Here is a 26,458-nt window from a genome sequence, read left to right on the forward strand (position 1 = left end):
TAGGGGATGAACCAATCACAAGATGAATATATAGCCAATCACCAGGAGAATGCCAAAGAAGAGAGACAATCGATTTTCTCCCGAGGTTCACGTGCTTGCCAACACGCTACGTCCCCGTTGTGTCGACCAACACTTGGTGGTTCGGCGGCTAAGAGGTGTTTCACAAACCTCGTCCACACGATTGGACACCGCAAGAACCGACCCACAAGTGAGGTAACTCAATGACACGAGCAATTTACTAGAGTTACCTTTCGGCACTCCGCCGGGGAAGGTACAACTCCCCTTATAATCACCGGAGACGGCCACGAACAATCACCAACTCGTGCCGATCCTTCACCGCTGCTCCAACCGTCTAGGTGGTGGCAACCACCAAGAGAAACAAGCGAAATCCGCAGCGCAACATGAATACCAAGTGCCTCTAGATGCAATCACTCAAGCAATGCACTTGGATTCTCTCCCAATCTCACAATGATGATGGATCAATGATGGAGATGAGTGGGAGGGCTTTGGCTAAGCTCACAAGGATGCTATGTCAATGAAAATGTGCAAGAGTTATCATTTGAGCCGGCCATGGGGCTATAAATAGAGCCCCCATCAAATAGAGCCGTTATACCCCTTCACTGGGCAAAAACGCGCTCTGACCGGACGCTCCGGTCATACTGACCGGACGCTGGCCCTCAACGTCCGGTCGCCCGATGGACGCCACGCGTCACCGGCTTCAAACGCTGTTCGTCAGATTTCAATGGCTACGAAGCTGACCGGACGCTCCGGTAAAACTGACCGGACGCTGAAGCCCCAGCGTCCGGTCGTTTCCAGTAAGCTCCCCGAGGCATGTTTTTTCGACCGGACGCGTCCGGTCCACCTTGACCGGACCCAGACCAGCGTCCGGTGCTCAACCCTAGCGACTGTGCCGTCTGACAGCTCGACCGGACGCAGCCCTTCAGCGTCCGGTCGTTGAGTGACCCAGCGTCCGGTCAGTAGACCGACGCCAGCATCATTTCGACCAACTTCATTTCAACTCTAACTACTTCACCCTTACTCAAATGTGCCAACCACCAAGAATTTTGCATCCGGCGCAATAGAAAATAGACATTTCATTTTCCCAAAAGCGCCAAACCCATCTCAACCCTGCAAACACCTTGCGCACATGTGTTAGCCTTTTTTCACAAATATTTTCAAGGGTGTTAGCACTCCACTAAATCCTAAATGCATATGCAATGAGTTAGAGCATCTAGTGGCACTTTGATAACCGCATTCCGATACGAGTTTCACTCCTCTTAATAGTACGGCTATCTATCCTAAATGTGATCACACTCACTAAGTGTCTTGATCACTAAAACAAAATGGCTCCTACATTTTATACCTTTGCCTTGAGCCTTTTGTTTTTCTCTTTCTTCTTTTCCAAGTTCAAGCATTTGATCATCACCATGCTATCACCATTGTCATGATCTTCGTCATTGCTTCATCACTTGGAGTAGTGCTACCTATCTCATAATCACTTTGATAAACTAGGTTAGCACTTAGGGTTTCATCAATTAACCAAAACCAAACTAAAGCTTTCACCCGCCCTCCGCTCCCTCTCCAGATCCGGGCGTCCCCCTCCCCTCCTCCTCGTCCCCGGATCCGGCCGCCGCCGCTCCCCCTCTCTCTCTCCCGGTGGCAGCGTGGTGCTGGTGGTGGCGTGGCGTCGGTGGGAGGCGTGGTGGTGGTAGTGAGCTCGCCGGCGTGGTGGTGGTGGTGAGCTCGCCGGAGCTGCACGAGCTAGTCAAGCGCGAGGAGGCGATGGCGGCGACGCTGTTGGTGGAGGGGCTCGCGTGGTGGTGCTATTTTTTTTGGGAAAAAATTGCCGAGTGTTTTTTGGGCACTCGACAAAGTCTTTGCCGGATGCCCGACGATTGACACTCGGCAAACAGCTCTTTGCCGTTAAAACCTACGCCGAGTGTTACACTTGCCGTAGTGCGGGCACGCGCACGATCGCGAGGACAGCAAGCTCCACCACTGCACATGGGAAGCAGCAGCATAGTCGCACCCGCCACTCTTCCTCCCACGCTGCGCTCCCCGTCGGCCTTCGCCTTCGTCGTCTACTTCGCGGTCGTGGGCTTGGGGCGGCGGGCCATGGCCGTCGGGCCTGGTGGCGCCGGGCAGGTGTGCCTGCAGTGATTGGACGCCGGCATCGGCAAGAACACATGAGGGAGGGAGAGAGAAAACGAGGAGACTGAGGGGGATGAGAAGGAAAGAGAAAAAGGCAAGACATGGGTGACAATGCAAAATTGCACGTCATGCTGTCATGCCATGTCAGCTAAAAAAGTGCTGACGAAGCAATATGGATCTGTGGTGTACTACTTGATGACAAGTTAGATGACCCAAAAATACATTTTCCAACCTTATGAACCAAAGGGATACACCATGACAAGTCCATGGATCCCTAGTACATTTAACTTTAAAAAAAATCTCCAGTGCCCTCTTAAGGTGTAGTCGCCGTCGCTAGCTGCCATCTCTCGATGGCATCGCAATCATATTACATGCATGGTGTCAGGTCGCATCCGCGCTGTGAGGTGGACAACAACAAAAAAAAAGATTACGTTAATTATGCCTAGGGCTACATATGAACACATACACACATTCTACCCCGAGTAAACATCTCCGAAGATTGAGATTTGGGCATGTTGTCTACTACTGAAAAAACAACGTGTTTAAATTCTAATTTCAAAAAGCCAGATACATGCATTGGGCACGTTGCCTACGACATCATTAAATCCCGATGGGTAGGCATGTTTCACCACAAGTAACCTTATCGGCCGGTCGAGCTATGCTGAATTCGCATGTCATATGTGACCGAAAACTAGTTTGTCTTAAAGCAGATCGATACTAGTGTCAAAATGATATAATCCGTGTTTCTTTTTCAATTTATATGTAAGTATAGAATATATAATCCGTGTTGGTATACTTATAGTGTCACCAGCTATAAGTGTTCGTCCAAATACAATGGTCTGATGACGATGATCTTGCAGACGCTTGCGCAGCTTTGTGGTTATCGCTATCTATTTCTGTGCTCCTTGAGATACTAGTTGTCTTTTGGGCGTTTGGTTTGGTAGGGGTGTCGTGTCACTGCTAGTGACATGTAATGCGAGAGTGTGGAAAAAGTAGTCCATTCTTATTCCATATTCCCTTTATTTGCTTGACAGAGAAATGTCAGTCGCTTTCATGAAACTGGCACGCACAACATTTGTTCGGTCGATTGCTCAGCGGCTGCACAGATTTCTTCAGGTGATCTCGAACCTTTTTCCTATTAAGAAACCGCTGAAAGAATTTTGCAGTTCCAATCTTGAACACATTCTTAGACCGAGTCGTCCGTGCTGGCGAGACTTGATCATTTTAGTACTGGCCACTGCCCACTGGCGAGTCCTTGTATTGCATACCATCTTCCAAAACCATTTTAGTAGTGGCAGTGCGTTTAGCCCTTCTTCCTTTCTCACCAAAGCAAAGCAAAGCAAACCCATTTGCCATGGCTACTCGTGGTGCCGCCTTCAACATCTCCCTCGTGCTCGTCCTATCCCTCGCCCTCCAAGTTCAAGGTACGTACCAAAATCGACTGTCCATCCGTGGCCGCCGTACGTCGTCCATCGATCCCACTAGCTAGCTCATTATCCATGGTTGCTCGGTTGGATCCTCATATGCATGTGTTCTTGATTCATTTCTAATATGCAATCCCCTGCCCATGAAACGAACAAGCAGGAGGCACGCAGCTGAAGCAGTCCAACAGGAGACCGTCAGCATCAGCATCACCGGAGGAGGAGGAGTACGTGCCGGTGAAGAGCGTGGTGTACCGGCCATCGACGACGACGGCGACGGAGGCGGTGTCGTCGTACGAGCCGTTCGAGCTGTGCCAGGGGTGCCGGTGCTGCTCGTCGTCCAACGCGAGCAGCTGTGTGGACACCAGCTGCTGCTACGCCATCGATTGCGACCTCCCCGGCAAGCCCTTCGGCACCTGCGCCTTCACGCCCTACACCTGCGGCTGCGGCACCGGCAACTGCACCCAGCTGTCGTGATCCATCCGTCCAGCTCCTTTCCTCCTTCTTGTCTATCTGACCAAAATTAAAGGATGCTGCTGCTGAGTGCTGATCAATTGGTAGATGCCCGTCCAAATGCATTGGTTTTGATGGTACAATTATAAACGTAGCATGCTTTTGACGATTACTGTTTTTTTACAACCCCCCTGTGTGTGTGGTGTCTGTTTCTTTTATCAGAGATTTTCGAGTTTGGGCTTGAATTTGATTACAGGTTACTCATTTTTTTTATGTTCACATGTGGCTTGAAATTATTTTGTTGATGTGTAGACGACATTCCTCTATGGGCGTGGCTAGCGTCCGGACGCCGGCGCTGCTACTCTATTTCGCTACTCTATTTCACGCACGTCGTGCACACGTGGGAACCTCCGCACCTCCCGTTCGGACACCCGCGCCCCACTACTTCCAGCGACCGCATACACACGGGGCCGCATGCCCATTCCCCTCTGCTTCCCGCACCTGGTGCATGCACGGCGCCCCAACAACTCCCGTTTCACGCGCCTTGGACCACCCGCGCCATGTCCCTGCCTCTATCCCCCTCCGCTTCCCACGTGCATGCATGGTGCCATAGCAGCTGCACCAGGCAGCTCTAGGTGGGTTCTGTTGCAACATGTGCAACCATAAATCTACTTTTGCAGCACCTAGATGAAACACTTGCAACATACATTTAAAACAGCTGAAACATTTGCAAGATACGTCTAAAACACTTGAAAAACACGCATGTAGCCATTGCAAAACATATGCAACATCTAGATGAAACACTTTCAACATACGTATGAAACACCAAAAACACTTAAAAGCATACCCTTGCAACATGCATGTATATGCAACATCCAGATCTACTTTTGCAACATCCAGATGAAACACTTGAGGCTTTGTTTGGATGTAGTCAGATTCGAATCAATCCACATGTGTTGAGGTGGATTGAAGTGGAACTTGAACTAAATTTCACCCTAACACATGTGGACTGAGGTGAATTCGATAACAGCCAAACAAGGTCTGAAACATACGTCTGAAACTCTTGAAAAACTTGAAAACATATGCTTGCAACATGCGTATATTGTCATTGCAACATATGCAACATCTCAGATATATTTTTTGCAACATCCAGATGAAACACTTGAAACATAAGTCTGAAACGCCTGAAACACTTAAACACGGTGTCGTCGATGGCCACGGCCTACCTGGTGGGGAAGTGTGGTAGCCAACAAGCTCGGGTTAGGGGGACGTCGCTCAGCATGCTCACACCCGTCGACGTGGCCTATCGCTCCTCCTGCCATTCTCCGACGCCTGCTCGTGGCCCCGATGCGAGTACGAGTAGGGAAAATTTTTCAGAGGTAGAAAAATTATAGAGGTGAGCACGCCTATTGGACCTGTCCGCTGCACATGCCTAGTAAGGCAGCGTGCGGATGGGACTTACAACCGCGTGCCAGCATTTGCGTTGCTCCATGGATTTGGCGTGTGCATGTAGTTGTGCGATCTGCGTTTTAGTTTTCAGAGTCGGCGGTTGTTGCCTGAGTTTGACTGTGCAAGACAGCCGTCATACTATCGATCGGAGTGGGCAGCCAAACTCTTGTCCGCCGTTCCTTATTTAGAAAGAAGTAAAATTCAACGTCGGTCCTTAAACTTAGCCGTCGTTGTCATCGCAGTCTCCGAACTTTCAAAGTGATATCTACAGATATCTAAATTTGGTCAACAGTGTCATCCTGGTCCATGAACTTTTAAAGTGTTCACTGTTGGTCCCCAACTTAGCTAGTGGTGTCATTTCAGACCATAAACTTGGTTTTGAGTCTCATCCGAGTCCAAACGGGGCCTAACCCACTAAATACGCTAACGTGGCACACTTATTTTTTTTAAAAATAATTCATAACTTTTCACATGAACTCAGATTAAGACAAACTTTATATCAAAATTGTGGCCCTCGACGGGATCTACAACTATGTTGTTGAAACGTTTTTGAATTAAAACTGTTTAGGGTCCCAAAATACTGTTGTAAGTTCACAGATTTCGAAATTTAAAATTTGAAATTATCCAACAATCTTGGATGTTGATAATGCCTATACGAAAGTTATAATTCTCAATACGATCTACAAATTTATAGTTGAAAAGTTTTTTATTTGATGTTGTTTAGTGTCCTAAATATGTGTTCTAGGTTTATAGATTTTGAATTTTACTGTCGGCCAAGTTTAAGGGGCGAGGGTGAATTTTACTCTTTAAAAAAGCATCATTATTTACATGTTAGTCAAGCTTTCTGAAATTTGATTACCCATAGATAATCCACTCCCACTGACCCACTCCCCGTGCCCTCACCTCGCCATGGATAAATAAAGAAAAAGAATTACCCATATCCATCCCGAAAAGCACATGTCGCAGACATCGACTCCAGTTAGTAATGCAGCGTGACGTCTACTCCTCTCCTAACGGGAAACTTATTTTTTGCCTTTAAGGGCATGTGACCCATGTACATGAACCGTTGGAGGGTCACAATTTACATTTCGCAGAGGGTGGATATGGCGAAGGCGGGATGGAGGGGATTTCCTCCTCTGGACAGCCGCTGCTTCAGTAGTTCATTCTCCTCGTCATCGGAATGGTAGCCGTGGAATAATACCAACATCGCAGCTGCGCTTGTCAGTCCCCACTTGGATGGGTGATCATCAGTAAGTAGTTCTGGCGGAGGTTTTCCTTGTTACTAGCTTGTTGATCAACTTCTTCTCAACCTTCTTTTAACTTCGTAGGCTCCGCGGCAGTAGGGGGGCTCGAGCCCCCTGCCCCACCGTGCGCTGGATCCACCCTATTGCGTGGCCGATCGTGTGTAAGTTCGGCGGTCTGTCAAAGCGCCGCGCCCGCATGCAGTGGCATTGCCAGAAGTTTTCCAGATCGTCGTGGTGCAAAAATATTTACCTAGCAAATTATAACATTTTTTTTTGGTATATAGGAATTTTCCTTTTCAAATTTGCTGAGGAGCCCGGCCGGCCGCCCGGGGCGGCCGGGCGGTGGCTCTGCCACTGGCCCCATGCAGCATGATCGCTCTTGGGGACGGACATATAACTGATGAAGACATATCGACTAACTGACCAGGCAGGCAGGCATGCACCGGAATTATTGAGCCAGCAGCCCCGATGGACAAAAGTCTCCAGCGGCGTGCCTAGTACAATAATTCCGGTGCATGCCTACCTGCCTGGTCAGCATGACCGCCCTCGAGAGCAGCCGTGCCAAACACCCTTAGTCTGCCTACCTAGTGTTATATATGTCCGTCTAATAAGTCGCTCTTGGGCTAGGCTGTGTGAACAGAGGTTCGATCATATCCTGTTCATGTCAGACCTGCCCTCTTCACCACACACACACTCACACTCGCTCCACACTTCACTTACCACACCCCAGCAGCCCATCACCCATTCTCTCTGAGTCTCTGTCCTGCTGTAATGCAATGGCTGCTCCTCGCCTCGCCTACTGGACGCTTCTTTCTAGGCCTGCGAACCGGCCTAACAGGTCTCCTGCCATCTACCTTCATTCCTTTACTAATAAAAAAATACAGAGCGACATTTCCTCATCTCGCATCGACTGTCGCAACGTTATCCACCGCCACAGGCGCTTCCACCATATTGCCCGGCCACACCCTGCTCTGCTCTGCTTTGCTTTGCCATCGACAGTCACCCTGCAGTGCCTTTGCTCCTGCCGCTTGCTCCACCGCCCGCCTCGCCTGACGACGCGGGAACTGCACTGCGGCCGCCAACTGGCCACTGAGGTCGCTGCGTGCGTGTTCGCGATTGACAATGCCGACAGGCGCCGCCAGCGCAAGGAGAAGCGTCGGGCCCTGGCACGGAAGCCCTCTAGCCTCACCTCTTGCTACGGCTGCGGCGCCCTGATGCCAATGGCGGAGGATGCCGCACCGCGATACGATGCACGTTTCAAGCGTATATTTTAAATGTTTCAGACGTTTTAGAGGTATGTTGCAAATATTTCATACGGATGTTGCAAAAGTAGATCGGGATATTATATATGTTGCAATGGTTATACACGTATGTTGCAAGTGTTTTATCTAGATGTTGCGTATGTTTACAATATTTTTCAGGTGTTTTTCAGGTGTTTCAAACGCATGTGTCAAGTGTTTCATCTGTCTTTTTGTATGGTGCAAGGGTTATGTCTATATATTTTAAAAATAGATCAGGTGTTGCACATGAGATGCGCGCGTGGAGAGCAGGAGGGGGCTCGAGCCGTCCCCGCGCGGGCGCGCTGCATGGGCCTGCGTGGGCGCGGGTGACGCAGGTGCGGTCCAACGATGTCCGAACGATGCCGGCTCACGTGTGTACGCGCGAAAACAGACTGCGCAGTGCCGGTCTGTTACAGAAGCCTCGTGTTGTCGTAGCAGATAATGTCCATGTCCACGTGTGACATGAGATAGATACTAAAGGAGATCATGCACCCGGTAATGATCACTCCATTATACTTAGCACCTTCGATTTACACCACTGTGTCGCTGTCGTCGTGTACCTCGATCGTACGTGTGTGTAGCAGGCTAGCAGAGCAGCCCTCAATGTCCTTGGGTTTGCTGGCTCTCTGTTTTCATCTACTACTGAAATAGCCGTGTTTCAGCATCATAGTGTCCCCTTGGCATAATTTGCAAAGAAAAATAACACATGTCTTCTTGCTTGCCCCGGCCCGTATCAAATCATCGGTGCACATGAACATAAGCAAGAAAAACATAGAAACAGGACAAAAGAAGATGCCATGATTCAACAAAGTTATACCGGCCTTAACACAGGAAAAACAGTTCACACAGGGCATTATGAAAACAGATTACATTAAGGTCGTCAACACCGGTTCAGATGAAGATGTTAAGAATCCGATCCTAAATTTATTTAACCGTTGTTTTTCTTCAGCATGCTCCTGCACAAAAGGATAATTCACCATGCACTGCAGGGAATATAACTTGATCATCGGCAATACCACAGACCAACAAAAATTCAACTGATGAAACTAAGAAATCAAGATAACAGACTTCACCAGGAACACAAAAAAAAATGAAGCGGATTGAGTCATCAGTATATCTAAGGGTACACCAGGCGGGTAAAAAAATCGATGGCAAACCTCGGGCATGGGTGACCTAAGGCAATGTCAGACATACATGTATAGGAACGTGTTTTTGACTGGGTCCATTTGTAAGGTTCATGTTGAAAAAATTAGAAGTGTTAGGTCATATTTTATGGCATATAAGTATATCTAAGGGATAAAAATTTAAGTGGGTAGGAGATGTTAGGACGAGAGTCTATTTTCAATTCAGCGGCTCTTTTACAGCTGTATGTATATATGTAATTACGAAACAGAAGTTGAGTGAAGAAGGAAGGACACAATCTCTACCAATAAATACTACTGCATCAAAATTGATCTTTTTTTAATCTATCGTGCTACTACTTATTATCATATAGTTGTTCTCGCTTGTTGCATACAAAACGGCCCACACGTACTTTGCATCACGGTTTAAGGAGATGGCGCTGGTGGGCATTTGGGCCTGCATGTCACACAGATCGATGGACCTGCACTCTTGCAATGTAAGTGGCAATCGGCGTGTTCGTTGGTTGGTTTCTGGGCTGGTTTGGGCTGGCTGGTTGTTGGCTGGTTGAATAAGCCTGGCTGAAACCAACAAGCGAACAGGGTGAATACCCTCTCCGAGAAGCATCCGGACAGCAGTAGCAGGTGGTCCCGTCCACCGGATCATATCGAAGCAGCGGCGGACCCAGAAAATATTTCAGGGGGCTGAACAACACTGTTGTTCGATCTTAAGTCTCAGCCCCCCTACACTATAGAACTTTGCCTAAAAATTCATAGAGGCTCCACAAGGGGTTCCACTGCTGCGATGTGGGTAGGGGGGCTTGCCCCCCCCCCCCCCCCCCCCCCCCCCCCCCCCCGCCCACCGCTGTGTCCACCCACCCCTGTATCGAAGTGATAGCAGTGCTTGGTGACACAAAAGTCGAGGACAAGCTTTCTCTCATCTGATGATGTAGAGTTGATGCTAGCCGCCGTGATAGAACTCTTGGAATTAATCCATCAGCTGATGATGGCCTACAGTGTTCGAAGTGTGGATGGCAACGGGGCGGGTTCGAATCAGGTGTAGTGTCTGGGCACCCAAAACCGAAACCCGAGCCTAAAACCCGAAACCACCCCCAAACAACAATTCGGGTTAAAATCTATCCCTGAAACCGAAACCCGCGGATCCCCGAAACCCGACGGATAATCCGAAACCCAGAAAATTCGAGATCTAGGGAAGGGATGCGCTAGCGCCGTCGCCCTCTCGCTCCTCCGCTAGGCAGCGTGCCTCCCCTGCACCACCCGCTCTCGAGCCGCCAGCCGCCGAGGGCAGAGCGCCGCCAGGGACCCGCCGACTGGACATCTACTGTGCGCGCCCGTGCCGTGTGCGCCCGCGCCGGCGGATGCAGGAACAGGGCCGAGGAGGCCGCACGCCGCCACAGAGAGAGAGAGAGATGTCGCGAACGGGGTGTGGGGAAGGTCGGCGAGGTCGCGGACGGGGTGCGGGGAAGGTGGGCGAGGTCGCGCCGTCGCGGACTGGCGAGGACGCCCGTCGGGGCGTCGGGTGGGTGCGGGCGTGCGGCCACCGTGCGGCGGTGCGGGGCTCCTGGCCTAGGTGCGAACGAGGGATTGAGGGTTGGCCGAGCACTGAGCAACAAGGATTTCACGCTTATATAATAGGGTTCTTAGTTGGGCTTCTAGTGGGCTCAATATTTCGGGCCCCGAATGGAGCTCCACAGATGAAATTCTGGATCTGCCCCAAAACCGTGGTATTTCGGGTATCCGAACATGCAAATCTGTGGGCGAAAACTAGAAACCGAAAACCGCGGACCTGAAACCCGCGGATATCCGCCCCGAACCCGATCCACTGCCATTCTTAGTTCGAAGATCATTACTGTATGTATAATAGAAGCAGCAGCAACAACAACAACAATCGTCACATGTAATATACTGACAGTAGCATCAGATCGCCCCTAATACATATAATATAAATTAAAAATTCAACAATACAAAGGAGTACCTACATTGTGCTTGCATTGCTAGGGGCCCGAAAAGCATAACCGCACAAGAACATGGTCATCATCATGCTATCGCGCTTGCGCCTCATGTCACTACTGGAAACTCGAATATTTTTGAGGGTGATTATTTTTTCTGTGCGTTTTTCTCAGAACACACAGAAAATTTATAATTTTTCTGTCGGTATCAAAAAATACCCACAGAAATATCGAAAAACCGACAGAATAATTGAGTTATTTTTCTGTGCGTGACAATACACACAGAAAAACAATGCATACCCACAGAGAAATAGCAATTATTCTGTGGGTTTTTTTTTAACTCACAGAAAAAACGACGCAGGCACAGGAATGGATTCGTCGCGCCCTATTTTCGTCATTGGCGCCTGCCTTCGCGCGGTATAGAATAGAAAAGAGAGCGAAAAAACAAACCCTAAAAGTAAATCCTTCCGCGGCCGCCACCCAACCCTATCTCAAACGCGCCGCCAGAGGCCGAACTCCGCAAGTCCGCCGCTCCCGTAGTCCCGTCGCTCCCGGCTCCAGGTCCACCGCTCCCACCTCATCCCGTTGCTCCCAGCTCCAGGTCCAGCGCCCGCCGCCCGCCGCCGCTCCTCGGGTATCCCGGCGCGCCAGCCGCCGCTCCTCGGGTATCCCGGCGCGCCAGCCGCCGCTGCCCAAGTCCGCCATCGCCCCAGCCCGACGCGCCGCCTGCCCCAGATCTGTCGTCGCCCAGCCCCTCCAGCGCATGGCACCCCGAGCGCGGCCTGTCCTGGCGAGCGGCCCCTCCCGGCGCGTCGCGCCGCTGGCCACCGCTTGCCCCAGATCCGGTGCCGGCGCCGCCTCTCCTGCGCACGGTGTCTCGGGCGCGGCCAGTGCCGGCAAGCGGGCCCACTTTTGAAGCCGGCAACGGCGGATCTGGAGGAGCCCGCCACCACGCCACTTCCATGTCCGGCACCACCCATTCACCGGCCCTCCACCTACTCTGGGCCGACCGGACTGGAAGAAGGGGAGGAGAGCCGCGAGGGAAGACCACCTGCGCCACCGCCGTTGCCGCCGGTGAGCTACGTGTCTGACTGCTTCCTCCTTAGGTCGTGGCTTAGGACTTTCTCCTGGTCGAGATCTCTTGTGATTTGCCTTGTTTGTCGTATCATCAGATAGATTTACATGGACCATTGACTACTTTCAGTTCCCATTCCCTGAAACATGTTTTTGCATTCAGTGAAGTGAGGGTTGAAGGTTTGGAGACCTTGGACTATCTTGACAACCTGCAATCCAAGAATCGTTGTACTGAACAAGGAGATGCAGTTGTATTTGAGTCTGAAGTAAGCTTGTGTTCTGCTAAATTTCATGGTTTGACGCCATTTCTGTACCAATGAAACTCTAATTACATTTGTATGTTGTTTTTTGAGTAAGGTGGACAAGGTATATTTGAGTGCTCCGCCAAAGATTGTGATCATTGACCACGAGAAGAAAAGAACATTTGTTTTGAGGAAAGAGGGACTTCCTGATGTTGGTGAGTTAGGAGTTATTAGGACCTTTTTTTTATTCTTCAATTACAATGTTGATTTGTGAAATTCTGGGTTTTAAACTATTATGGATGTTGGCCTTTTCGTTTTGCAGTTGTTTGGAACCCTTGGGACAAGAAGGCCAAAGCAATGCCAGATTTCGGGGATGAGGAGTACAAGAGCATGCCAGGTGAAGAGTGGATAGGAAAGCAGGAAATTTCTGCTGTACCATCCAGTTACAGCAGCGGACAATTGGATCCTGAACTGATTTGTCGAATGCACACAATATAAAGTTTACCAACGATTGCCTCCTATGTGAGTATTCTGCACTTACTTTATTTGAGTGTTAGCAAATAAATCGTGCCTCCTTTCTTACAGTATTCTGTTAGCCACCTGTTTACTTGTAAAACCATCTCTAGCATAGCTGGTAAAAAAATAATCAATGAGTAGGCACTAGTTAATAAAACCAATATTTAACCTCAAATAGGTTATCGCTGTCACTGTTAAAATGGTCCGACAGTTGGATTTACATGTAAAAGATGGCCAAAGTGTGAGGAACACAGGATTGACATAAGATCTCCGTACGTGTGGTTATAGACGAGAGATTTGTCTTGAGAGGACACAGAATGGAGAGCTATGTTTTGAGGACAGCAAATACAAAAAAGTAATTGCAGTGTGCATATAACACTTTGATCCTTTGAGGACAGCAAATACAAAAAAGTAGTAGTAGCACCTCTGATTTGTTGTATTTAGAAACTGCACTGCCATTTTGATTCATGAAAATCACAAGTAGAACTATACTAACATAATTCACGATTAGTAGTGCATCAAATATTTCTTGAACATATATGAGCAATGAGCTGTCAGTTTGATCCAAATGGGAGCTCTTCATTGTCTTTTATCAGTAACTTGACATCTTTGAAAATCACAAGTAGAACTATACTAACATAATTTACTGTAATGTAAGAAATATACATGGATGGACCACTCAAATAATGTCATTATATTTGAATTTGAGGGAGCAATGTAATAAGAAGATTTTACTGCAAAGTTAAAATACAATTTTAACTTGTTTGTTTTGTTACCCTGGTTGCTTTTCAGGTGAGATGCTATGAAAACAGTACCTTGAATATCTTGCATATATCAACCTGATCAATCATTTTGATATGTGATATTTGCGGAGCTGAGATGATATGAAACCCCAGTCTCGTGCCGCGCTGCTCTCCCCTTCCCTAACTATGCCTTGTGACTTTTTTTGTTTTGTACTACTTTTGAGTGGCTGTGATGAATCAAGTTTCCATTAGAGAACTTCTGCACTTTAGCACCTTATGAGCTGGTACTTGGGATATTTTGTTCTGTTTGCTGCTTAACTAGGATGGCTTGTACCAGTACAAGCAACCAGTTCTGTGGCCAGTTCAATTCCCATTAGAGAGAGAGAATTAAATTAAGTTCCAGGTGAAATTAAGTTGCAGTTGTCATGCTGATAATGGGTAAATCTGAGCCATTTCTCGAGTTCTTTTGCTCTTGTTCTTTTGCTCCAGGTGAAATATATGTAGTTCTCGTGCTTTTGGCATACTGCTCTCTAATGGATCTGGAATGACCAATAGTTTCTTTTCTATTAGCTCAGTTCAATAGAGCTCTGTGATTTTTGCATTGCTATTTGTAGAAGAACATGACTTTTTTTAATTCAATATATTAGCTAAGCTGACACCTGTATCTGAGCTTGTATTTGTGCTCCGATTGATGCTAAGAGTTAGGACTTGAATGTTTGTTCAGATTGGATCAGGTTTGGCTCCTCTTTCTTGAATGTCGCCACCTATACATGTGTGCATGACCAACTTTAGTGCTTGCTTGGTGTTCTATACTACTGTGCAGTTTATTTTTAGAATTTGTTGCAATACAGTAGGGTATCGGGGACTTGGGTCTGTCAGTTAACCTTGTCCATGGGATAAGTATGTATGCAACACCAAAGTTTCTGAAATCTGAATCGATGATGTGGTCTAGCAATGCACTTATAAGGTATCATGGATTTCTAGTGCACTGTGGCTCTTTTGCTGCATCTATTTTGGTCTACAGATTTTTTTAGACATCTTTCCATGTTAGCTTTCTGTTATTGCATTCTACAGATTTTTTTAGACATCTTTCTGATTTGCCCCATGGGTCATTTTTATTTGATGCCTCAGGAATGTTGGACTTCTTGTAACTGCTACTTGTCGATGCTTCCTTTGTTCATTTGACTTGTTGGAATTTTATTGCTCCTGGTTGTCCAGCGCTACAGAATCTTCTTGATATGGTTCTTTTGGGACTGTTTTCATGTGATTTGGACATCTCTACCTGTTTATCCCAAGTAACCAGCTTTTATCGACAATGTGCAAAGAAATTTTATCACTTTATAGCAGCTCTAGCTTTAGATGCTTATGTTATAGCAGATACCATCCTTTTTTTTCCTTATTGTAAGGTCGTATCCATACATGCAACAATTGGGATTTCTCTACTTGTTATGCCTGCAAGTCTAACGGTGCTTCCAGAAGCACATTTCGTGCATGTAAAAGGTGAGGCTAACTGGGCTTTATTTCTTTCTTTCTAATGCCTTTCAGTCTGAACTGGCAACATCAGCTCTGCAAGAACCCCAGACCAAACCCTGACATCAAGACACTCTTTACTGATCACTCTTGTGCTGCTCCTACCAATGGAGCAAGAGCACCTCCACCTACCAATGGTCCGCTTGTTGGATCCATCCCTAAGTCAGCTGGATTTCCACCAATGGGTGCTCATGCTGTAAGTATTATCACAAGCAGGCCATTTAACTTATCCTGACTATTGATTGCTTATACTGGTTCAATGTTGCAGCCACACCAATGGGGATCTTCATGCTGCAAACCTTGACAACAATTAAGGTTCCGACAACAATGGCGATCATGCATCGATAATGTGATGGTTGTGTTAGCTTTAGTTTTAGCTCTAGTTTTAGTTTTAGTTTTAGCTATAATATGACTCAATGATGCATGCTTGTACTTTACTCATCTTGACTGAGACTTAAACTGTTGAGATGAGATGGTAATGCTTTTGAATGTATTGATGCCGGACCATTTGGACATCATCTATATGTAGCCTGGATGCCATTAATGAATGTGCTGAACATTTGGATCTTTATATGTATGCTATCTATTATGTTGTGATGAAATTACAGTATGGACAGTCCATATTTGATGCATGGTTAAGGTTTTTTTTTTTTTTTTCTGTCGGTGGTTCTTTTATTTTTCTGTGCGTTAACCGAGACCGACACAACATTTAAATTTAATCTGCCTAATGCAATTTTTCTGTGCGTGTAACACCCATAGAAAAATCATTTTTCTGTCGGGCTTTTCCTTTTTTCTGTGAGGATTAACGCACACAGTATTTAAAATTAATCTGGGCTAACGTAATTTTTCTGTGCGTGTAACACCCACAGAAAAATTGTTTCTGACGGTGAACACACAGAACAATTGAATTTTTCTGTCATCATATTTCTGTGGGTATTTTTCTGAGGGTACACCGTCAGAAAAATATTTTTCTGACGGGATTCGTATTTTCCTGTGTGTTTTTGCACGCACAGAGAAAACCGAGTTTCCAGTAGTGTGTTAGATCCGAAACTCAAGGCCTTGGAGGGAGATCACAGAATTGAATGGGCTTGAACGATGAGGAGAAATGCCTGGCCTCACCTCACCCTTATATATATATATATAGTAGAACGTGCTGCATGTTGAATATCCTGTAGCATATAGCATAACCATATACGGCAACACATGTATAGCTGCCGTATATGAGTGATTCTAATAACAGTGCACTACTACAGAAATGAGATCTAGTCCCGGTTGGGAACTAGCTCTACTTCCGGTTTCCCAACCGGGACTAAAGGTGTTGTTCTTTAGTCCCGGTTTGCCATAACCGGGACTAAAGATCCTCCCAGCTTTAAAAAAAATAATGCCTCCCACTGCTACGCCCCGTGAGATTCGAACCCAAGACCTCATGCACTGCCTCGCGCGTAGCTTACCACCCCACCTACACAACACACCTAACAATGGATGGGATGCTTTCCTTTTGAACTAACCCATCGGGGGACCTTTAGTCCCGGTTGGTGTTACCAACCGGGACTAAAGGGTCTACATTTAGTCTGTGTTGGTATTACCAACCGGGACTAAAGGTTGGAGGACTTTTAGTCCCGGATGGTGGCTCCAATCGGGAGTAAAGGTCCACCTTTAGTCCCGGTTGGCGTCTCCAACCGGGACTAAAGATCCCCTGCCACTGTGCCGAGTGTAGTAGCCGTTGGGCAGGGACCTTTAGTCCCAATTGGAGACACCAACCGGGACTAAAGGCATCTCTAGTTCCGGGGGCAAAAAATGCCGAGGCTAATGTCAAATTGGGACATCATTCTAAAGTATGTTCTCTGGCAGTGATGATTGATTGATTGATAATCTACCACAGTCTCGTGCTTTTCTTTGAAAACTCTCTCCATGTGTATTGTAGCCGCGGCAAGGATATTCAAATTATGAAATACTTCGTTTCCTTTCCTGAGGTAGTGTCTCAATTTTTTTGTAGAATTTTATTTATTTATTTTTGATAAATTTTAAAACCTCGGAAAGTTATTTGTTTGGGACTAAGAGAGTATATAAATAATCAGAAACCCATCAACCTAACCATAGAATCTGGACAAGGACAAACAACCAAGAACCACACTGAAAATTGAAAGAGTTAAGAGAATCACTTAGACAACGCACGGAAAGTCAACGCTTAGATTGATGGAAATTGAAAGAGTTAAGAGAATCTTTGAAATTTCTTATTGACTAGGTAGCGTGCCCGTGCGTTGCAACAGAACAATTAAATTTTTATACTAAAAACACATAGATCGCACGATAAGATAACAATACTGTGAAATTAAATACCGACGTTAAAATGACATTTAATCCAAAAAGCAAATTTCATGAAATTAACATAACTTTTGTACTAAAAACACATGGATCGCATGATAAGATAACAATACTGTGAAATTAAATACCGACGTTAAAGTAATATTTAATCTAAAAACCAAAGTTCGTGAAATTAACACTCTCATGGAGAGCGCGGCGCCACAGGCTCATCAACGCTGCTGTATAGACCTTTTCGTGCGTTGCAACAGGATAAATAATGTCCTAATAATTTGAGCATGAACGTGTTGTATTGTTAAAAAAACGATAATGCGAGCATGATGTTCAATATTACAAATTGAATCTTGTGCATGGCTAAAACTCTCATCGATGGTTTACAATCATCAAGGTATGCATTTATAGTATTGTACATTTGTGCATACGCACATAAAAGTTCATATCACTATAACAAGATTAATTGATTTCTCAACCTTTTAAAACTAACTATCTCCATGAATTATCAGTTTGCTTCATACAGGACTGGTATACCAAGATCACCTTCATATTTTAGATAATAACATAACATGCCTTCAACCATATGCTCCTAGTATTCAATTATGATCCAGTTTAGTATGCCTTTGCCACTTTGAAATATTATTCCATTAGTAAGTCAATGAGATATAGGCAATTATTTAATTCAATATAAAAGACTTGTAACGAATAGACTATAATTCTAGCATACTATAATGGGATTATCATACTTAAGAAGTCACATATCATGAAATTGCAACAAAGCTACTCACCCTTTCTAGAACACAAGTAGTTATAGGAGGCAAGCAAAATTTCAATGCAATTCAGATTTCAGAACTTGGTGTTGTATATAGAAGAAGGGATAGATAGTGTAGTGAAACAAGAAGCATCTATTTCTATTTTTTTGTAACTTGAACATTTTTCAGTGACTCTAGAATAGGAGATGATCCCTGCAGATGGCTTCCTAAGCTGCCATGGCCCCTGTTCACAGTCAAGTTTTATATAGTATTATGCAAAAGGAAAACTTAAAATATGGAGGTATTCATGTGTCCTTTGTTATTTTCCCACTACCTAGGTAGATTAAAATATATCTGGCAAGAAGGTATTAACTACTCAAAATCACCACTTGCTATGAAGTTGATCAAAGTACAGCTCATTCTGCATGGATAACCTTGACCGGACATCGACGAGCCGTGGAGGCCTCCACTCTTCTCTAGGCTCCAGATTTGGTGTTCCACGACGGCAAGAACTATAGCCCTAGCGACCCACTTCTAGCCCCTCAACATTAAGTCAGTAACCGGCCGGGAAACCGCCCCCAAAGAAGAGATCACAAGCAACCCATGACCACACAAAACCACATATCAGAGCAAAGGCGATGCCTTTGGGGACCAATGGCGCGAGGGGAGCCAAATCCGGTATTAAGATCGCACCTTTGCGTGTCCCAGCGGTTGCGGCGGTGGAGGGAGGGAGACGATGCCAGAGAAGAGGATGCATGAGTGCTATGTTACCGGGCGGGCGCAAGTGCCACGAAGTTTGCGCCCGCCGACCTAGCGCGGCCATTCGGGGCTGGATCGCCACTGCTTGATCTGAATACCAAAATGATGCATATATTTCCCCAAAAGAAAACGAAATGATGATATACCCTCTCTTAAAAATGTTCATTAATTTATTGGTAGGAAGTCCACATAAACTAAATATATACTACTAATAACACTAAAACAGTTACACACCGTGGAAACCGCCACAACAATACCAGCTATTGCGGCATTCTTGCTCCCAGTAGTACAACCTCTGCAACATAAAAACTATATGTGGATCAGAATAAAAATTCTAGGAAGCTCCAAAAACACAGAATTTGAATCATGAATAAATCGCACTGTGCTTCTGTTCGCAAGATGACTCAACTACTGAAAATAAACAGAACAGCTATGCTCTCCTGCTCTTATGCCTTATGATCAAGCAAATAATATTGCAAAGAATAATTAAATAGAGCATATTAATTCCTATAGCTACTGCCCTGCCATCTGCTGGCCAAAGCTCCAACATGCACAGGGTCGACATAAGCATGATGCATGAACAATTAAAATATAATTTAAGAGATGTTCAGACCGTTTGTTTTTTGTAAATCCGTCTTCATGATGCGTGAACAATTAAAATATAATTTAAGTTTTAGCATAAAATCAAAACAATATTATTTTTTGAAGAATTCAAAACAATCTTATTGCAAACTGCCAGGACAAAACTCAATCTTAATATGTCGCATGCAGCTGTCCTGTTTATGAAAGTATGGCCCTACATATAAACAATTATTGTTTAAAGCTAAAGTAACATTAATTATCATAAACAAAAATATAAATTTGTATTGTGGTACTTGCTCCTAACTAGCTTGATTAGTTGGATGACATAGAACCTAAATGGAGGCCTAAAAAATGAAAGCGGGAGAAGCAACCTGAATACTATAGGGAACGTCCAAACAAGAATTGCACTTTAAAGCTGGAGAAGCAACCTGAATACTAACCAAGTGACGATTGGCCACGAAAGTTTTGGAGACATATATACCAGGGTGATAATGCGGTAGGCGGGGTTATGCGCGGTTACGCCTAGTACTACCGAGATCGATGGGTGCGGCGGCCAAACTGTCAAACTAATGAGGACAATGGACTTTGCCCTACCAATAGGGCAACAGCGGTGGAAGACGCTGGCGAAGACGTACTGATCCTTTGACGACGGCGAGCCTGTGGGGAGGGCCTGGCGGAGACGCACGCTAGCTGTCCGGTTGGCCGCTGGACGCTGTTCCTTTCCTTTCTTCCACGGGCAGGATGAGCTGAATGGTGGCTTGCGCGATGATCGATCCACTACGATGATCGATGACGGCCAGAGCGACGATGGTTTGTGGTGGGGTGGGGAAGTAGGATATGGCGTATGATCTCGTCTACCTCTCTTTTGTGCAGTTGTCGCTACAAGAAAAGAGAGAATGAGGAGAGAATATGAAAATTCAGGCTTGCATGTAATGTGATTTTAGGAAAGAGAAGTAAAATATTTTTTTGCAAGTCTTAATTACGCCCGATGGACGTTGTAACACCCCAGGTGTTTGCCACCAGTTAAGCAATGGGTTGAGCTCAAATATGGCATGTTAAGTAGTGATGGAGATGTTAGGTTAAACATATGAAAATGAGTCACCACTTAAACTTGGACCATGCACCATTGCTTACATGCTGCCCTTTCTAAAAAGTATGCTTGGGAAATGTTGGATGTACTTGTTTCATGTGTCTTGCATCAACATCCATCTATATTGATCACTGGAAAAGTTTCATGAAGTTTGGAATCAAGAAGTCACATGAAATGACAAGTTATGTCCTTGCCGGAATTGTCTTATTAAGTGAATGGAATTATAGGTCATCAACCAAAAATTGCAACCTTGCCCAAATGACACTAATTAAACTCTACAACAAAAGTCATAAAGGGTTCGTGTTGAGCGGAGGACAAGAAAATACCTCCATCGGTCTAAAACTTGGATTTAAGCTTTACCGTGATGCTACTTTGACCTATGTTGACCAATCACTTATAGTGCTTGCATGGAGTTGCACCTTAAATCAAAGTTGAAGTTTGAGTAGAGTAGAACAAACTTTGTTTAATGGTAAAGAGCTAGATCAGCTTTGAAGCAAGTCAAACCGAGCCCTCAAGTTGGAATCCATGGCTGTTTTGGAGCTCAAAAATTTGGCTAAGTCCCTAATGGACTGAAACTGAGATTTCAGTTTTCGTTTACCCTTCTTTGGAGCCTTGTATCTCTCCAACCTGGCCGAATCAGACTTTGACGCTTTAATAAAAGTTGGAGATGTCGCGTAGGTCTACAACTTTTATTACTACAGCTTGTGCCAAAACTAACTGGTTTAGGAGATATGAAGGGACGAAGATTGAGATTTCAGGCGTATTTTCGAGGTAGTATTGCTGTTTCAGAAATTTTGAATTTGGAGTTCGGTGGCCGACCGTGCAGTCTGCTTGCGCCGCGTGGCTCTTATGTGCTGCCCTCGCTTACACTTTGCCGTGCTCAAGTAATGGGACATCACCCTCCTCTCCACTCTCTCCCTCTCCTTTCCCCATCTGCTGCCAGGAACTTGTACCAAGCCAGGGCGTCCGGTGCTTCTTCGTTCTTCACCAAGCGATAGCCACCATGCTCCTCTCCTCCTCCTTTCTCAAGCTGCTCTGCCCGCCGCTGCCAGCCACAGCAGGACCGTAGCCAGCCACTGTGGCCTTGACTCGTCGCGCCTCGTCGTTCCCTGCACCGAGCCCGGTCGGCCGCAGCAGCTAGGAGTTGCCGAGCCCGGCCAGCCGTGGCCTAGCCATGGCGTCATCAGGCCAGCTGCCAGCACACCTCGTCGACCGGTGCACCTCAACCTTGGCCTGCTCCTCGCCGACGAACAGCCCGGCCACCTCCCTGGTGACCTCCCCAACCGCAGCCGTCGTTTTCCCTACGTCCAGCGTCCAGAGGAAGAAGAAGAGGGAGTAAATCGGAAATAGAAGCTTTTTCATGTGTTCACTTTGCATAAATGCCAGACACATATATTTACAGATATGGGCTTAGTTCGTTTCTGAGATCTCCAGGGTTCCGAATGCAAAAGTATTTTTCCTTTTTCGTTTTAATCTTTTCTTTTGCGGATTTCTGTGCTGAACTTTGGAAAATCGTAGTAATTAGTAGAAAAATCGTAAAATAGTAAATGAGGGCATTTTGAAATCCTTATGAAATTCTATATGCACTAAATCTATAATATGGCCTGATTTATTTTAAATTTTTTGCTGTAAAAATTAATTTATGCAGTTACGTTTGTAATACTAGTTATGTCTTGACTTTTTTATAACTGTAGTTATTTTGATCAAATAAATGTGAAATTTTTATGGAGTGCTCATAAGGTGATTTATGTTGTCTGGTAAAAATTTCAGGAGTTTAGGATTTATAGTTTAAGATCTATAAAAATAACAAATTACCTGTATTGCCTTGCTCCTATTCTGAATAGTCCTGGATATTTGAATTAATTGGCTTAGTTAAGTTATGAATCATGGCTTGATGACAATACATGAGTTTTATTAATTTTCTTAAGCTTTTCAAAAATATAAATATCATAAATTTTGGTTAAGTAGATCTTGAGTTATAGTTGCTTGAATCTCAGTGGCTGTTTCTGCCCAAACCCAGAGAGGGGTTTCCTTGTTCTTACTGTGAGGCCTTCTTAATAGTATAATTAGCTTGAGGTGTTTACAATAAAGTTGTTTAGAATTTGACAAGATTTCTAAAAAGTCTAGAACCACATTTATTGGACATATATAACTCCATTTATAGCTGTTTAAAGTGGCATATCAGTTTCTGTCTATGTTTTGGACAGAGATGCAATTATTGGATTAATTGACCCTTCTAACTGTAGAATCATCTTAATATGAGAATAATAAAGTTGTAGGTAACTTCCTAAGATTTTTAAAAAGTTATGGTTCATGTTTGTTGGAGGTCTAGAACTCCAGTTATGCTTCTCTGAAGTTCCTATCAGTTTTCTGTACCGCTGCTGTTGGGCTGCATTTGCAGTTTTGCTTGTGCAATTATTTTCGTGGTGTAAATGATGTTTGCTATGGTTGAAGTGAATACAAAAGTTGTATCAAATTTCATAATCTTGCTTGTGTTCAAATTGTAAGACCATAGGCCTGATAGTTTAGGAGTTACATGACTTTTAAGTCTTCTGTCAAGTTTTGATTGTATTCGGAGCAGATCTGAAAGATGCTAGTGTTTGATCTAGTTAGGATTTGAATCACACCTAGATGATAATAAGAAAGTTGTATATAATTCATGTATCTATCTTCTGTTAAAATGTGGTGTCATTTGGCCAAGTAGTTTAAGAGTTACAGTTGTTTAAAGTTGGGTTATACAATTGATTGCTCTCTGTCTTGTTTAGACCAGTTTCGGTAAATATATAATTTCGACCTACTTAACTTGTAAATCATGCTATGATGGTTATAGATGAAATGTAGATAATTTCATAAGCTTTCTAGAATGTCTTCTTGCAAGTCATTTGGATTTGTGTAACTCCAGTTATAGCTAAATCTTGTAGCTGCTGTTTGCATGTCCAGAAATTAACAGATTCCAATTATTGTTGTTTGCTTGTATATTGCTAAGTGTGGCTCATACCTTTGATGATGGTTGAGTTAGAGTACCTAAGATCTTGGGAAACTTGTGTCATGCTTGGTGTTGTCATCTTCTTTGCTATCGTGGCATGATAAATTGTGCGATATTTAAAGTAAGCAATGCGAAGTGCTTGTGCATGTTAACGTAACCTTGTGCTTGTCTTACTTACTGCATGCGATGCATTGTCTATTGCACTTCCATGTATTCATACACATGCATCTTGCATCTCATTTAGGTAGGCTAGATGAACCACGTGAAGGATGTGATGTGGAGTCAAACCCGAAGACAGTGTTTGGTGGATCTATCCCGAAGATGGAAGGACTAAGCAAGTGCTAGGACCGGAGATGTCACCAAGTCGGTGCAAGCTAACTGAACTGACTTGTGTCGGATCCCAGGCAAGCCCCGGAGCATTCTAAGTCTCCCAGTAATTTATAAAATATTACTCAAAGTTCTTATGATTGATGCATTAGGTTATAAGAGTTGATTGGAACCATCTGATGCATATAAATTCCTTGTCCAGATATATACACCGTTAACCCTGTGTAGGTCCAGGATCGAATATATGCTTAGCCATGCTTAGACCAGTAGAAGTCGGGTGATTTCCTATCACCTACGAGATATAGGTGGATACCGAAGCACGGTTGGCTATATTTGCTATCGTGGAAAAGAACCATGGGGTAAAAGTAAATCGAGGCCGGGCGGAGTCTATGTGTAGGTTGACTCATGTGATTCCGTCTGTGTCGATTAAGGACCGTACCGTTGTTGGCGCTTCTGACAAGATTGAACGCATGCCTATCACTTAGCTAGCCGGATAACTCATTCCGACCGCGAAGCCGAGTAGCTCAACTCAGGCCGGGACCCGTTCTGTTGTGCGCTCCTTGCGGGGGGCGATTAGACTGAGCCCAAGGGCAGGCTAGGCCTGAACGTCCTGGCATCTGGTGTCCCAGATTGTGCGGCGCGGTACGGACCCGCGAAATGTGGATCTGAGTTGTACCAAAGGTGACCTAAGGTGACCGTTGATCTGGTCTGCCTGGGTTTGTGTTAGGAATAAATTCCCAGCTGGTTGAAATTGATTCGAATCGCCGTCTCTCCCGGATAGTGAGAAACTTGGCTAGTCCCAACATCGTAGTAATTGGATTATGGAATGTGATGGTTCGGATAAACATGGAATTACTATACCTGCTATGGTTACTATTGTATGCTCTAAAAAGATATACCACATGTTTGGCACAGGATAGTTGCTAATCTAGAGATGGATAGTTCTAATTAACTTGATGACAGAATTATAATTGTATAATTGAGTTACTCGTTTTTTATGCAAAATGTTGTCAAGCTACCTCCACTTATAAAGCCTTGCATACTCCTTGGAGTCAATTTTATTTCTGGTTATGACGGGTAAGTCTAACTGAGTACATTCGAGTACTCAGGGTTTATCCCACCATGTTGCAGGTAAGGTTTTGACCTGCTGAGGATGGTGGCTAACCACCGGTGGGCTCGGTGACTCTATATTCACTTCTCATCTACATGCTTTTGTCTGAGGATGTCACTTATGCTAGCAATGTATTTGGAACTTATATTAATAAAATCCTTCGAAAGCAATGTTGTTTTCACTAATCGGTTTTGAAATCCAAACTTGTATTATTATTTATGAACCTATTTGTAATATTATTTCCGCTGCAACTCTGCGTATGTGATGTGTATTTGCTTAATCATGCGATCTTGGTTGTGATGTTGATTTACCAAGGTCCTGCGTGACACTCGGCGGACTACCGGGTTTATATAAGTGAGAGTATGCGCGTGTCAACGTGTTAAGCGGGGACAGCCGTACTTGATCTTGTATAAATTGGGCGGTTCTGTCACAGACGTCTGTTTCTTCCCTTCCTATTTGGTTGGCCGGAGACATGAGATTTTTTTTTCACGAGTGTTAATTACGCCTAGATGGACATTCGTTTCCCCTCCTTCCTATTGGGCTAGGCAATTTGAGATTTTTTTCACAAGCGCTTACGACTGGTGGACGTTATTTAGCCGTAGGTTTCCGTCTATTAGTGGCATAAGATGAGACGTGATCACATGATTCTCGCGTGGAGTGGCATTTTTAGGGAAGAAGCGCCGTGTGGGCCATTGTGGGGGGCGACGACGCCGGGTGTGGGATAACGAGCATGGGATCGCACGCAGGCAGACTGACGACCCGACATTGGATTGTCGCATCAAAATGGTGTCCATTTTTTAGTCTTTTTAGACGTGATGAGAGAAGAGATTGATGAGCCATGCTAACGTGCCGCTTGTGGTTGGTGTGGTCTTTGATGATGGTAGTTTCCTTCTTGATTGGTTGCATGGCTTCCTTCTTGATTGCACATGCACGATTCCTGTTTGCATGCACCATTGTGGTGCGGTGCATGGAAGGTGGTCTGGTTGCTCGATTTCACGTAATCTTTGATATTCTTTCTTTCTTCAAAAAAAGAATGGAGATCGGTCTATAATCAATCATTCGTATATATAGTCCTCATTTAGCAAATTGTATTGCTATAATTGTGCATGACTAATTTGGAAGGAAGAATTTTGTTGCAAGGGATGGGTGTAGGAGCGAGACAGGATTTTGGATCACGTTGAAATGTCGCACCAAAAAATATTCACGCTTTGTTTTTTTAGTCGTACAAGATTTGTCTTGTGATCGGTGATGAGCAAAAGGGATCACTTGGATGCCTCGGCTCTTACGCGGTGATAACTTAGACAACAGTGCCACGTGAGCGGTGCATAGCCGGCGGCGGCTGAC

The 26,458-nt window shown here is 45.1% G+C and overlaps 1 protein-coding gene across 1 annotated transcript; it reads left to right on the forward strand.

The window, feature by feature from the left end:
• The first annotated feature begins 3,312 nt into the window (after positions 1 to 3,312).
• On the forward strand, positions 3,313 to 4,287 carry LOC136504632 (uncharacterized). The gene is made up of 2 exons (XM_066499586.1): positions 3,313 to 3,575; positions 3,736 to 4,287. Exons 1-2 carry the CDS (start codon positions 3,506 to 3,508, stop codon positions 4,047 to 4,049), a joined length of 384 nt encoding a protein of 127 aa, XP_066355683.1. The 5' UTR covers positions 3,313 to 3,505; the 3' UTR covers positions 4,050 to 4,287.
• Positions 4,288 to 26,458: the final 22,171 nt, after the last annotated feature.

This window comes from Miscanthus floridulus, chromosome 14 (assembly GCF_019320115.1).
Source record: "Miscanthus floridulus cultivar M001 chromosome 14, ASM1932011v1, whole genome shotgun sequence".
NCBI lineage: Eukaryota > Viridiplantae > Streptophyta > Magnoliopsida > Poales > Poaceae > Miscanthus > Miscanthus floridulus.

Coding starts and splice junctions, on each gene's coding strand:
- LOC136504632 (XM_066499586.1), top strand. CDS start 3,506: ATGGCTACTCGTGGTGCCGCCTTCAACATCTCCCTCGTGCTCGTCCTA. Junction 3,576..3,735: donor CCTCGCCCTCCAAGTTCAAG/GTACGTACCAAA, acceptor ACGAACAAGCAG/GAGGCACGCAGCTGAAGCAG.